At 40.1% G+C, this 14209-nt stretch overlaps 1 protein-coding gene across 1 annotated transcript in view; it reads right to left on the bottom strand.

The window, feature by feature from the left end:
- Positions 1-2950: 2950 nt before the first annotated feature.
- The window catches only part of FER1L6 (fer-1 like family member 6), a 213514-nt gene continuing 202255 nt past the window's right edge, over positions 2951-14209 (bottom strand). Inside the window, exons 40-41 of the mRNA XM_005564037.5 lie at positions 3947-4047; positions 2951-3279 (exon numbers count right to left, since the gene is read on the bottom strand). Coding sequence (XP_005564094.3) covers positions 3096-3279; positions 3947-4047 — 285 coding nt within the window. The 3' untranslated portion in view covers positions 2951-3095. The remainder of the gene's footprint in view (positions 3280-3946; positions 4048-14209) is intronic.

Below are 14209 nucleotides of genomic sequence, written 5' to 3'. Positions count from 1 at the left end.
TAAGCTGTCAAATGAATAAATTTAAATTAATCTTATTTAAGAACACAAGTAGGAACTCATGACAACTTCTTGGGAAATGGGCTTAAAAAAAAAAAAAAACAACACTGTAATATCTTTAGCACCAGGGCTGCACAATTAGGCATGGAACATTATTTAATTTTTACATGCAGGACAGGCATATGCAATAAACTATGTATAGAATACCAGACATAGCTGATTCCAAAATTATCATTGCTTTCCACTGCTTCTCACACATTTCTTAAGATGCCATCTGATCTGAAAGTGTTTCAAATACTGCTCCAGGCTTTTAGCATTTGGATGTCTTTTGACATGAAAGGAGAGTTAATGAGCTCTGTTTAACTTACAAGGATTTTAAACTTTTAGCTTTTTAGTATGAATTGGAAAAATGTACATTTTGTCAAGAATTTACCTGTCATCTTCCTGTCCACAATCCAGCAGAAAGCAGAATACCTTACTTTCACATTTATCCTAAAATAATGCTGTTCTCCTTGTCAACATCACCAGAGGTGTAGTCATACTTTTTCCTAAACCTCATCCATGAAATACATTCCTTATCTGGTGCCTTTCTTGGATGACCCATAATTTGAAGATAAAATATCGTGGGGAGCTACTGTTTGTCCTTTCTCTGCCATATCCCCACTGTCCAGCACATAGGAGACACTCGGTGAATATTTTTAAATGGACACATAAGTTTATTAAGCTTTTTACATGAAAAATAATACCTTTTTATTTTAGAAGTTTTAGGAGAAATAGACAAAGTAAAAAAGATGATACTAAAAGATAATCATTAATATTTTGTCATATTCTTCCTGACATTTTTTGCTATGCATGTATATATATATTTTCTTTTTTTACAACATGCTATACATACAGTTTTCTAGCCTGTATATTTTCCTACTTACAATGTATTCAATGTATATATTCCATGCCATCAAATATTTTTAACTACACCATTAATTATGGCTGTGCAATATTGCACAGTAAAAATGAATGACAGTTTGTGTAACCAATCCCACTAGAAAACATTGCCAATGCAGTAAATGTTCTATTTCAGCATTTGGGGAAAACAGGGCCTTATGGTTACTAGTGAGTATCTAGGGCCAGAATTCAGTGAAAAAGGCTTAAGTCCAAAATCACACAGAACATGCTTTTAGTCTTCCTTTGATGGACCAGGAACATTCTAAAAATGGCTTTCTATATAGAAGTAAATGTTACCCTTTAGAAGACATCTGTGCTAGACTGTCAAACAAAACAGTAGCCCTGGTGTTTCTGGTGTCAAGAGGGGAACTCCAGCCTAGCCTCCCAACACCAACAAATGACTCTTGCTGATAGAAAAAAGAAATGGTTGTCATATTGATTTGCATACGAGGCCGAAAATTGTGCATGGGAATTGAGACTAAATATTCCAATTCTTCTGTTTCCTTATTATATCTGAGAAAACTGCGCCTCATTTCAAGTCCCTGCCTTAGGTAGGGTGGCAGATTTCTGTGTTATGAAGAGCAGAGGTTTACTTTCGAGAAACACTGACCCCATTTGACAAGTGCGTAGGATATCATTTCTAAGACTGGTTTTGAAATTAGTTTGTGCTTAAGCAGCTGGGTGTGGTGGCTCCTGCCTGTAATCCTAGCACTTTGGGAGGCCAAGGTAGTCAGATCACTTGAGGCCAGGAGTTCAAGACTAGCCTGGCCAACCTGGTGGCCATCTCTACTAAAAATGCAAAAAAAAAAAAAAAAAAAAAAAAAAAAAAAAAAAAAAAAAAAACAGGTGTGGTGGCAAGTGCCTGTAATCCCAGTTTCTTGGGAGACTGAGGCATGAGAATTGCTTGAACCCAGGAAGTGGAGATTGCAGTGAGCCAAGATCGTGCCACTGCACTCGAGCCTGGGCGAAGAGTGTAAGACTCTGTCTCAAATAAAATAAAAATTTGTGCTTAAGATTCATGATGAAATCTGGCACATATGGTAGGCTAAGTGCTGAATAGTGCCAGGGATGGCCATTCATATCATGGTCTATGGGAACACCATACTTGGTGGACCTTGTATATCTGACAAAAGAGAATTCCTGCTGGTGGCATGGAGCTGCCCCTGATCCATCCACGCAATTATATTTCATATATCTTACAACATATTAAAAAGTTCCCATCTGGAAACTGCCACAGAGCATAAATCAAAATAGGTTTCTCCAGAGCCAACTACTACTATTGAACATGTTCCGCAAGTGGTGACTTTAATAGAAAATCCACCACATCTCGTCTCTAGATGGAAATTTCAACAATAAGGTATTTTAGATGATTTATGTGACATTGTCTGCAAGCCAGTTTCACAGCCTAAGTGAATGTGTTCTGTAAACTATAAGGATTACACAAGGTTAAGATATAAGGGACAGGTTCAATGTCTAGTAATTTGTTATAATATTTTCAGTTTGTTTGCTCTAAAATTTTATTTTTATATTTTTCCGATACAGAGTCTTACTCTGTCACCAAGGCTGGAGTGCAGTGGCACGATCTCGGCTCACGGCAACCTCTGCCTCCCGAGTGGCTGGGATTATAGGTGCGTGCCACCATGCCTGACAATTTTTGTATTTTTAGTATAGAAGGGGTTTCACTATGTTGGCCAACCTGGTCTTGAACTCCTGGCCTCAAGTGATCCACTTGCCTCAGCCTCCCAAAGTGCTGGGATTATAGGCGTGAGCCACCACAACTGGCCTAGATTTTTATTTAAAATAAAGTACTTCTAATAAAATCTCTGACCCAGAACTAAAGCTCTCAGGATATAAGCAATTACATAAAGATAACATTGATCTAAGTTAATTTGAGGTCACTGTTGATTACCATGAGGTGAAAGTGCCTTATTTCATGCTGCCCAAGGGATAAAACATGCCTTATGTCTCATAAGTTTGAAACCTGGAGGCGGGGGTTGGAGCAGGGAGAAAATGTTTCTTTTCCATCTCTTCCAAGAAGGGTTGATCTGTCCCCTTAGCACTCAGCACAGTGCCATGCGTTTGACATGTTCTTAGAAGCTCCCAGATGAGGAAGAGAGGATTAGTATATGGGGAGGATCTGGGTCCTCCATGATCCTCTATGAGCCCACAACGATCCTTCGGCTGATGGCTCCTGGCAAGGTGTAGATGAAAAGGACCAGGAAGATGATGAGGATGATCAGAATGAAAGCAATGATGATGTACTTTTTGTAATTCTTCCAGATGAGGTGGTACAGGCACTTAAAGGGGCTCATGAACCAGGAAAAGGAGGTGTCTGGGCGGCTGAGGGGGAAGGAAGAGAAAATCAAAAAGGGGGGTCATCCTGTCAACACTCAGAGTGCTTAAGACACCCAGGAAATGTTTCTGACTCCCACTTTCTGAGGACCCATAGGGAGAGGCCTGAAAATGGGAGAAGAGCATGTGACCTGAAGCAGGAGCAGCCTGACATTGTATGATGAGGATTCCTGTACCATGGTTAAAGGCTGATGTGGAGCAGAGAGCAAGAGTCCAGTTAGAATCCAGCCCAAGGCCCCATCACCCTCCATCTGTCCCACCTACCAGCTCAAATCCCACCTTTTCTATGAAATCTTTCCTGACAGCCTCAGACCCCAGTGATTCCCTTCACTTCAAGTTCCTAACTCTTTCATCGCTTGACTCACCCTCTTTTGAAACTACGGAGTCTTCTACACTCTAACAACTATTTTATGAATGCGTTATTTTCCCCAAATAGATCAAAAGCTCCTGGAAGGCATAGTTTATGTCTTACATTTCTTCTTATATTTAGCTTTTTCTTCAAAAAGCTACACAGGTTGGAAGGCACCGATTGACTGCCTCCTGGCTTCCTGGGTATCTCACAGGACTGCTCTAATGAAGTGCCCATATCAGACAGCAGTGAGGACTGCAAAGGCCCCTTCCCATTTCTGATGTTCCCACTCACAACTCCACTCACTTGGGCTTGGCCAGGGGCTCTGGCTCCTTTCGGGCTTTTCCAACAGGATTTTTCTCAGCTTCTTCTGCTGTAACTAGGTGGAACTCAGCTTCAACCTTGCCCTGCAAAAAGATGCAAAAGCTTTTGTTTCTAGTCACAAAGACCCACGGGGCCAATGGCAACCTTCTAGAAGTGTTACCAAGTTGGAGAATTCCAGAAAGTATTTTGATTATCCTGCTGCTTTATTTTGATAAATATTGTTGCTTTTTTGGTCCTGGGAGAAGCCATTTTTATGATGAACAGCAAAAGCCTAGGAATGATGTTTCAAGATTTGTGGAAGGAAAGCGTCCCATGTGTCCACACAGACACACAAGCCCAGTCACATGTACTACTCTTCTTGTAGACACTTGATATTTGAAGAAATATTGCAGTAATTAGAAAGGGGACTAATTGAGTGGCAGACCCTTTTGAATCTGATACAGTCTGTCTTCTCTGTCAATTCTCAAGAGGAAATTGATGACAGTGATCCCACATTTGCTGAATGGTGTTTCTTTTCTGTCATTCTTCATTCTTTTTGTTGTCCCCACTAGTGATTTTAGGGTTATCCTTTTATTACAGCACTCCCTCCCTCTTCCCCTGTTCTCTCAATAAGAAATGGCCTATTTTATTTGAAAATTGTGAGTAATGTGTTTCTTTAGAACACTATGCCACAGTTCTCGGCAGGGACGTATGTCTTGATTTATCAAAGGATGAGATAGGACCCCCACAAAAGTTAGCCATTCTCCTTTGTTCGCTAATTCATTCAGCACTTTTGGGGATCCTTTGTATGCCATGCATTGCTCTAGGCACTAGAGACTTAATGATTAAGAAAAACAGAACTTCTGATCTCCTGGAGCTCCTATTCTTGGTGACAGAGACTCTCATTTCTCCTGCCTCTTTTGGTTTTGTGCATTGAAATTCAAGATGATAGGAGGGAGGCAGAGCTGGTAGGAGTGAAACATTTTATTACACACAATTGCTGATAAAGCTTCTTCCTCTGAATCACACATGAACTGGGCATTACTTGACTTTACAGACATTATGGATTTCTTACCCCAATACAAAAGTCTAAGATTCCGATGAGCCAGTGGTCTTGTGTTAACTTACCCATTCACCCTAAAAAGGCCAGGACTTCTTCACAAGTAGGTTTGGTTCCTGGCAGCCATTAAAATATAATCATGGGAGATGTAAGAAAGATATAGAATACATATGGGGTAAGGTTGCGGGGCAGGAAAAGAGAGGGAGTGGCATGGCTGCCTGAATTAATAAAGAAGTGCAGTGGACTTTTATTACCAGTGAAATCATGAGTTAAAATCTAGATGGTCTCATTCATCCTTTGAATGGAACCCTGGCCCAACTCAGAGTAGCATTAAATGTCCTATGATCTAGAAATGTTTTGTGAAAACATGTATATATGTAGTCTCTCATTCCTGTTGAGAAATCTTAGCCCCATAGGCAATGACTTGCACATATAGGCATTCAGAAAATATTTGAAAACTGTGGGGAAAAAAAATATAAAGCTTCTATTGATTTGAATTTCTCCTTTAAACATTCATCAATAGTAGAGTAATAATATGTATAACTGTAATTGTAGTGCTTTACTGATTGCTCACTTTGCCCCAGGTTGGTTTGTTCTATCATTTATCTGTCTATCAATCATAGCAATAAGCAAGGTAGGTCTCCCTTGTGTAGATACAGAAATGAAACCACAGAGATCAAATAACTTTTCCAAGGTCACACAGGCAACAAGCCAACCAACTGGAATTTGAACCCAGGTCTGTATGATACCAAAGCTCATACTCTTTCCATTATAGCAGGCTGCCTTCCAACTTATTCATCTAATTGCCAGAAAATTGGACTAGAAGGTTTATAAGAGCCTGCCTAACTCTAACATGAGATGACTCCATAATTGTCTTCATGATCACCATCCAATGGCACTTGTCTTCTTGAGTCTCAGTTTTCTGATCTGTCAAATGGCCAGATGCTTTCTAGAGCTATCTGGTTCTAACTTCTAGGATTGATGAAAGGCAGAGTTAAGGACTTGATGGCTGGGAGAGACTCAAGAAATAAGTCCAAAACTCATGGAGAAATGGCGTCCAATATACAAAACAGACTTATTTCCAGAGATCATTCACAGGTAACTTAAGCTCCGCTGAGCAGAATATTATGCACTAGGAACTTCATCCACTTCCTCTAATTTGAAGTAGAGTCAGCTTAAGAGGAGCTAACCAATTGCTAGGATCCAGAATGCTTGGAAGAGAGAAGAGAAATCGACAGAGAGTAAGTTAGGGCCACAGTTAGAGGATCGCAGTTGCCCCTTTGTTCTCTACTCTTAATAACAATAAACTCAACTCTGGCACTTTATAACTTGCATGGTGTTTTATGCATGCATTAGCTCATTTAACCTTTTGGGCAATCTGACAAACTATACGGCATTTTTATTGCCATTTTACAACCAAGGAAACCAAGGCTTGGTGATGTTTGCTAACTGATGTTAAAAAACCTGGATTCGCACCAAGGTCCTTTGATGCCAAACTCCATTCCTTTGCCACTTTACGTGTCTAAATGGCACTTTGTTCTGGAAGAAAAAAGTAGGCTATTTATGTAACAATGAATAAATGTGCCGTTTCTGAACTATTCAGGAGGAACCCCATACATAATTGCTGTCATTGCTCTGGCATTAGTATATGCTTTTGATCTCTATCTGTGGGTTGGCTTTGGATAGCTTAATATTATAGCATAGCATGGCATAGCGTGGCATAGGACAACACAAATAGTCAAGTGAATAGGACTTGTGAATAGACAGATCCGCATTTGAAACCAGGCTCTACAATTTACTAGCTGTGTGATCTTGGGTAAGTCACCTGCCCTCTTTAAGTCTCACTATACTGAGGCTATTAACAGCGTGTACCCTATAAGGTTGCTTTGAAAAATAAATGAAATAACACATATGCAGTGCTTAGCCTAGGGCTTGTTAACTAGAAAGCCTTTAACTATGGTAGTTGTTAACTTAAATACTATTTCATCAACAGAAACATGCAGTTTAACAGAAAACATCTTCTGCCCATAAAGAAAATACCAGAAAAGTCCCACAGGCCCAGATTCCTATAGGAAAACAAATGCAAAGAAAAAGGAGGCAGAGAATATTAAATTACTTCTGCCCTAGAGATAGGAGTCATTTGTTATCATCATGAAGAGCCTTGCGCCAGCTCCACCACCCTGCTAGAAAGGTCACAATGCATCTATCAGGCATTGGGAAGGCTGCAGGGGAAAGGTGTTTACTGACAGCTTCGATAAATGCCGTGGCTCTGGGTATCGCTCCACACACAGGTTTCCTGTCCTGTTTCAACCATCAGCATCCAGCTCAGCACCAAGGAGAGGTCATAAGCTAATAATATCCTCTAAATGTAATTTAAAATCAGAGTTAGTAAAAATAGACAGTCTGAGAGACTATCTACTAGCCTAATGATATTTGTGGATGGGAGACAGTAAGAAAAGATCCTTGAGAAGCCTGGATTTGTCATATCACATATACAATTGATGTGCCAAACTGCACCGTGCCTACAGGAGGGATGCCTTCAGAGGCTGAGAAGTGATTGCATTTGGAATGGACATGCCTTCAGCAATGATTATTGCTTATGAAAACACACCCCTGACTGGAATTACGTGAGGCATTCTCATATGTTAATGGAGGAAAGTATGCTGGCAAAATCTTTTAGGAAAAGGAATATATATATACACACACACACATTGCATATACACATTATATATGTATACGTGTATTTATGTGTATAGTTATATCCACATACATGTGTGTACATACATAAGATATATGACCACAAAAATACAGTTGTATACACATATACACATGTATACAACTACGTGTGTGTGTATATTATATGTAGTTGTATACACATATATACACGCATACAACTATGTGTGTATTATATGGTCATACATAATCTTATATGCTGAATGTAGGAATTCCATTTCTGGGTAACTATGTTAAGGAAATAATTCAAAACTCAGAAAAAGTGTTATGTACAAAGCACAGTCATTATTCTTTTGGATGTTCAAATTGCCCTATTTGCTCCACTGAGATGTCCCAGACTCATTTTGGATTTTATCTGCCATAGACCTGGAGTCAGCCATTTCCCCAAAGATCCCTGTTTTTTGTTTCTTTGGTTCGTTGGTTTTCAGTAGGAGCTGATGTGTAGAAACCAGGATCTAGGTGCTAGGAGTCGTCTTTGCTACTGGGTGATTTTAATTCTAGATTCTTCAGTGGATAGAACTTACAATGCATTTGTTAAAAATCCATGAATCCATAGTGATAACAGTAACAACAAAAGCAAGGGAAAATCATTAGAGATGGCTCTTATACCAACTCTGAATTGTAAAATTTGGTTACTAAGCGATAGAATTATGTATTTACCCTGTCTTTTTTAGGAGTAGGGGAGGAGGATGACTGATTCATTTCCAATTGATGAGGGAAAGCTCTTTTTAACAGATAAATGCCAACCAATAAATACATTCTTTCAAATGATAGTAGATAGGTAAATAGATCGATACATAGCTTAGACAGACAGATGTAAGGAAGGGTTAGAAAAATTATTTTATAAAACCAATGAAATAATTAAGATCGCCAGTAGTTATTAAGGCCTTTGGGTAGAGCAGAACAGGAATTCCCCACAGCACCACGTTACCCATCAGTTGTCTGCTAACTGCAAAGGGGAAAATGTGCCTTTACAGTGAAGAGATCTTGTATTTACCAACATAGTCAAGTGAGCAAACACAGCATCACTAATATGAGACCATCTGATAGCATGTGCCTCCTGGCATGATCCGCTATGGAGTAAACAGCATCACCTGTTAAACAACTTGATAAATGCTGTCATATCTAACTTACACTTCACGGGAAATACAGAGGATAGAGAATAAGATAAGCAATATGATGAGAAAACAAGCAGATAAAGCAAGCCTAGTCTCATTAAATAGTCAACATGAGGGGAAAATGTCAGAAGATTGTTTTAAAATAGACCAAAGAGATATAATAATGAAAAGCAATACATAAACCATGATTGAGTCTTGTTTTGAAAATGAAACAGCTATATAAGACATTTTGGGGGCAATAGGGTATTCTTTTTCTAGATGGAGACACGAATATGGTATGGATATCAGATTACATTAGGGAATCATTATTTACTTATATGTGGTGACAGCATTGTGGTTATGTAGGAGAGGGTCTATATTCCTGAGATGCATGCTGAAGTATTTAGGGGTAGAGTGTCAGAATGTCTGCAGCTTAAATTGTTCAGTCAAAAAATAGGCATATATACATACACACAAATACTCAAATATACTTCATATATCGATGGAGTATACGCAAATATATTGACAAAATAAATATGGCAAAATATTAGCAAGTGTTGAACTTTGGTGGTGGATCTATGGCTGATCATTGTTCCATTTCAACTTTTCTGTGTGCTCACATTTTTTAAATGAATAAATGTTGAGGACAAACACAATGATTAAACTGGCATTTTTATTTTGAGAATATAGAGTTAATAATATTGCTAGTATAATGCAGAGGAATGCTCATAAGAAAACTGAGTGGAACAAAATGAAGAAGGCACTATTTTAAGTATGGAATGATTATGCATAGAGAAAATATTAGGAATAACCACCCCATTAGCAAGAGTTTTCTTTAGATGGTACACATATGTGTGCTATTTTTTCTACCTTTTGTGCTTTTCAGATTTCCTATACATGCACATTATACACCCTATCTTAAAAAGAATCTTTATATAAAAATATCTCCCTCCTCTGCTCCTATCTGATCTTGCTAAATATTATTTAAATGATCTATCTCCCACCCTCCCCAGCTAAGTTGTGGACTTCAGGATGCTAGGAATTTATCTCATTCACTGCTGAATCTTTAGAACATAACATATAAGTATGTAGCCATAATAGATGCTGACAGCTGTTTTTCACACCAAACTGGAAGCACAGAAATCTCCCTTTGAGTTTTAGTTGTTGATGTACCGGGGATGCGATTTACCTTGGCTGTCTGTCAGTTTGTGGGATTAACTTGCAAAAGACATTTTTTGATCTTTATCTATTAAAAGAGTGATTTATTTAAAGGTTGCTTTGAGTAGGATGACTTGGGATAAGGCATATAAAATGCATAGTGCAATGTGCTTCATGAAGAACATGGTCGTAGATATTCCCTTTCTTTCTCCCAAGGGTCCCCTTTCCTCAGCAATGCCGTGGAGCTGTTTTTCACTTACTATGAGGACAGCCACATTCCACATTCCACACTAGAAGCTGTGTGGTCTAAATGTCTAAATGATGCTGCTGGGGGGCACTGATAAGCAGCTTTAAAAATAAATCTGGCAGGTGTCCATGGCCATAAACAAACTCTCTCTTGCTTGCCAGGAACTAAAACCAGACAGCAATGTTCGGATACTGGCTTCAAAGAACGGAAGGAGAGGGCACACAGAGTTGGAATTAGAGAATGTCTAGGATGGGCATGCATGTTGGAGGCACCCAGTCTAACTTAGTGATTTTACACACATGGAAACAGAAGTGCCCCCAGGAATGGCAGGAGTTTTCCATTACACCATTTACTCTGGACCACCTAACTTGCTACTCCATTAGGAGAAAGTTATTTTCTTAATATGGTTATTGATTACTTAAGGAGGAAAGAGTGTCAGAGGCATTTGAACCAAAGCAACTCCATCTTGAATAGGAGCTGGGTACGATGGAGCTGAGACCTACGAGGCTGCACTCCTGACGGTTAAGGCATTCTAAGTCACAGGATGAGACTGAAGGTCAGCACAAGATACAGGTCATAAAGACCTTGCTGATAAAACAGGTTGCAGTAAAGAAGCCAGCCAAAACCCACCAGAACCAACGATCAGAGGACAAGAGTGACCTCTGGTCATCATCACTGCTACACTCCCACCAGCGAGCACCATGATAGCTTACAAATGCCATGGTAATGTCAGGAAGTTACCCTCTATGGTCTACAAAGGGAAGGCATGAATCCACCCCTGTTTAGCATATCATCAAGAAATAACCGTAAAAATGGGCAACTAGCAGTCCTCAGGGCTGCTCTGTCTATGGAGTTGCCATTCTTTTATTCCTTTACTTTCTTAATAAACTTGCTTTCTCTTTACAGACTTGCCCTGAATTCCTTCTTGCCCAAGATCCAGGAGCCCTCTCTTGGGGTCTGGACTGGGACCCCTTTCCTGTAACAAGAAGACAGGGGTAGCTGGAATACATCCCTTCTGCAGGCCAAAGCAGGGCTTTCAGGACCAGGTTCCATGCTGCTCCTAGCCTTGGCCAGGCTCTGACCATGGGCCACTGGTATGCATGAAAATGAAGTCGATTCTTCTTTTCCCTTTAGGAGGTGTAAGGGCAAATAAAAATAAAAAATGAGAGGCTTAGTTCTCCCTGTTGAAAATCGGAAGAGATTTCCTTCCCCCTTTTCTCTTAAAGCATTTACGTTAGAGAAATTGTAAGCACTTTCTCTTTTCTTTGAAATGTATATAAATTGTTTTGAAAGCTTTTTTTTTTTCATTATTTAAAAAAATGAAAGCTGATAGGCCTTTTGTCTTTAACACCCAGGAACGTCTTTTTCAAGGATCTGAGAACCATCTCCTTGAAATGTAAACATCAAGAGAATAGCACCCTATACCCCAGTTTCTCTGAGAGGGTAGGAGGCTAACTTTGGTGAGCACTTTGCCCCAATTTGCAAAACTACCTCCTGTCATAAAGATTTGAGAAGATTGACTAAATGACACTGCTGGGGGGGCACTGATAACAGATTTAAAAATAAATATGTTTAAAAAATCTCTGGCAGGTGGCAAAAAGATTTGAGAAGTTTGTTTTTCCTTTGGGTAAAACTAATCAAGTAACATAAATGGTCACCTCAATGACCATGTGAATCTAGAACAATGTGTGACAAATGGGGCTGTGAAGTCCTCTTATTTGAGAACTAGTTATCATTTCTCCCGAAAATATGTATGTAATGGGTGATTGCTGCTCAGCTATATAAAAGGATGAAATTTCTGTCTCTGCAATCTCTCAGCAGGTTGCTTTTAATGACTACTCAATGATAAAACTTCATTAGCTTTTGAGTTGGGAAACTTTGTTCTAAATTGTATTTCCCCCAAAAATATCACTTCAGACTTCACCTCTATGGTGAAGATTGCTGGTGACCCCAGGACAGGTTGGACGTCCCTTCTGTTTCTATGACCCTCTGCCAGAAAAGGAAGTATGGCACAGTGGTTAGGACTCAAGAGTGTAGGGGTGAACTGCTTGTGTTTGAATCTCATCTTCCCTGAGTAGCTGTGTGACATGAGGCAAGTTACTTAAGCTCTTAGTGCCTCAGCTTCCTTATCTATAAAACTGGGATTGATTATATATGTTTTCAGGGGGTTTTAGCAGATAAATGAATTAATATACATTCAGTGTTTTGTGCTGTGGAAATCAACAAAGATCACCAAGATAAGAACAAACAGAGGCTATTTATTTAGAGCTGCCCTCACTTAGGTTTGTCAGAGACTCAAAAATAGGGAGAGAGGAAGATTTATCACAAGAAAAGGGAAGTCATCGGATGTGTTCTGACTGAAAGGTACTCGTGTGGGGAAACTGGAAGCAGGCTAAGTAGGGGGCTGTCATATGTGATTAGTTAGGGGAACATATTTGGAAGGAGGGGCACCAATTAGGGAAGCTTGCAGTCATTGCCCAAGCTCTGACGGTTTGGGGCTCGTTGCTGCAGAGGTTGTAGCTTTATTGTCACGTGTGGCCTGACCACTGCTGTTTGTATGTTCAGTCTTTCAGAACAGGTTCTGGTAGTCAGTTCCTATTGGTAACACTTGTTACTAGGACAGTCAGACAAGAGAAGCAACCGGCAACTGTTCTGTCTTCTCAAGACAGCAGCTCCTTGGGGGCAAGAGCTGCATCCTATTCATCTTTGCATTCAGGATATCCTACCAAAGCCCTGCCCAGAGGAGGCTCTCTGTAACTGTTGAAAAATGAACTACTGAAGGAGCAACATGATCATCTAGACTCAGGGGAAAACTACGTTGATAGAAATGAAGAGCATTTAATTAGAAGCCCCTATCCTTAGTATAGAAGGTGATACAAGAGTTAAGAAGAAATCACTTAGGCAGGTAGTAAGGGTATGGGAGTCCTCGGTAAGGCCTTTCTCTTTAACAAAGAGCAGCCTGTAAAATCGAACTGCAGGCAGAGACAAGCGAGCTGGGAGCTTGCACGGTGAATGCTGGCAGGGACTAGACATGTTCAAGATGGCGGTCTCATCTTCCCTTCCCTCAGCCACGTGTACAGTAAAGAACAGAAAAGATGGTGCCAATCAACTGGAAAGCCTATTTGCATAATAAGATTAGGGTGGGGCGACCAGTTTTCCTGGGCCCTATGTAAACGTCATATGTGATTGAACCAATGTGTGAGCCCTATGTAAATCAGACACCACCTTCTCCAGCCTGCCTATAAAATCTGCTGCAGTCTGCCACCTCCCCACCTTTTTGGACGGGTCTCTCTCTCTCAAGGAACTCCTCTCCTTTCTTCTGTCTATTAAACTTTCCACTCCTTAACCCATTCACACATGTCCATATCCTGAATTTTTTCTCAGCATGAGACAACGAACCCCCAGACAACAGAGCCATTTCAAATCTTTAAAACAATCTCCTGTGAAAATTCATTATCATGGCCAATTCATCAGGAGAATCATTTATAAAGTAGTTAAGAGTATGTTGCTAGAGGTTCTATTCCTTCCCCTCCCCGGCCCCCTTTCTTTTTCTTTTCTTTCCTTTTTTTCTATAGAGACAGGGACTCCCTATGTTGCCCAGGCTGGAATGCAAAGGCGTGATTATAGCTCACTGCAACCTTGAACTCCTGGGCTCAAGGGATCCTATTTCCTCAGCCTCCTGAGTAGCTGGGACTATAGGTAGGTACCACCATTCCTGGCAAATTTTAAAAATTTTTTGGAGAGATGGGGTGTCACTGTGTTACCCAGGCTGGTCTCCAACTCTCAGGCTCAAGATGTCCTCCTACTCCAAAGTGCTGGGATTACAGGTATGAGCTACCACACCCAGCCCCTTCTTTTTTCTTACATTTACCAAAAGTGTAACCCCTAAGGATTAGATGTTAACATTGACTAAGATATTTAGGTATTTTGAGTTTGAGGCATTTCCCTCATCTTGGGGCCCAGAAGGAGGT

This window comes from Macaca fascicularis, chromosome 8 (assembly GCF_037993035.2).
Source record: "Macaca fascicularis isolate 582-1 chromosome 8, T2T-MFA8v1.1".
In the NCBI taxonomy this organism is placed as follows: Eukaryota; Metazoa; Chordata; class Mammalia; order Primates; family Cercopithecidae; genus Macaca; species Macaca fascicularis.
This window is presented reverse-complemented; position numbering and strand designations above follow the sequence as displayed.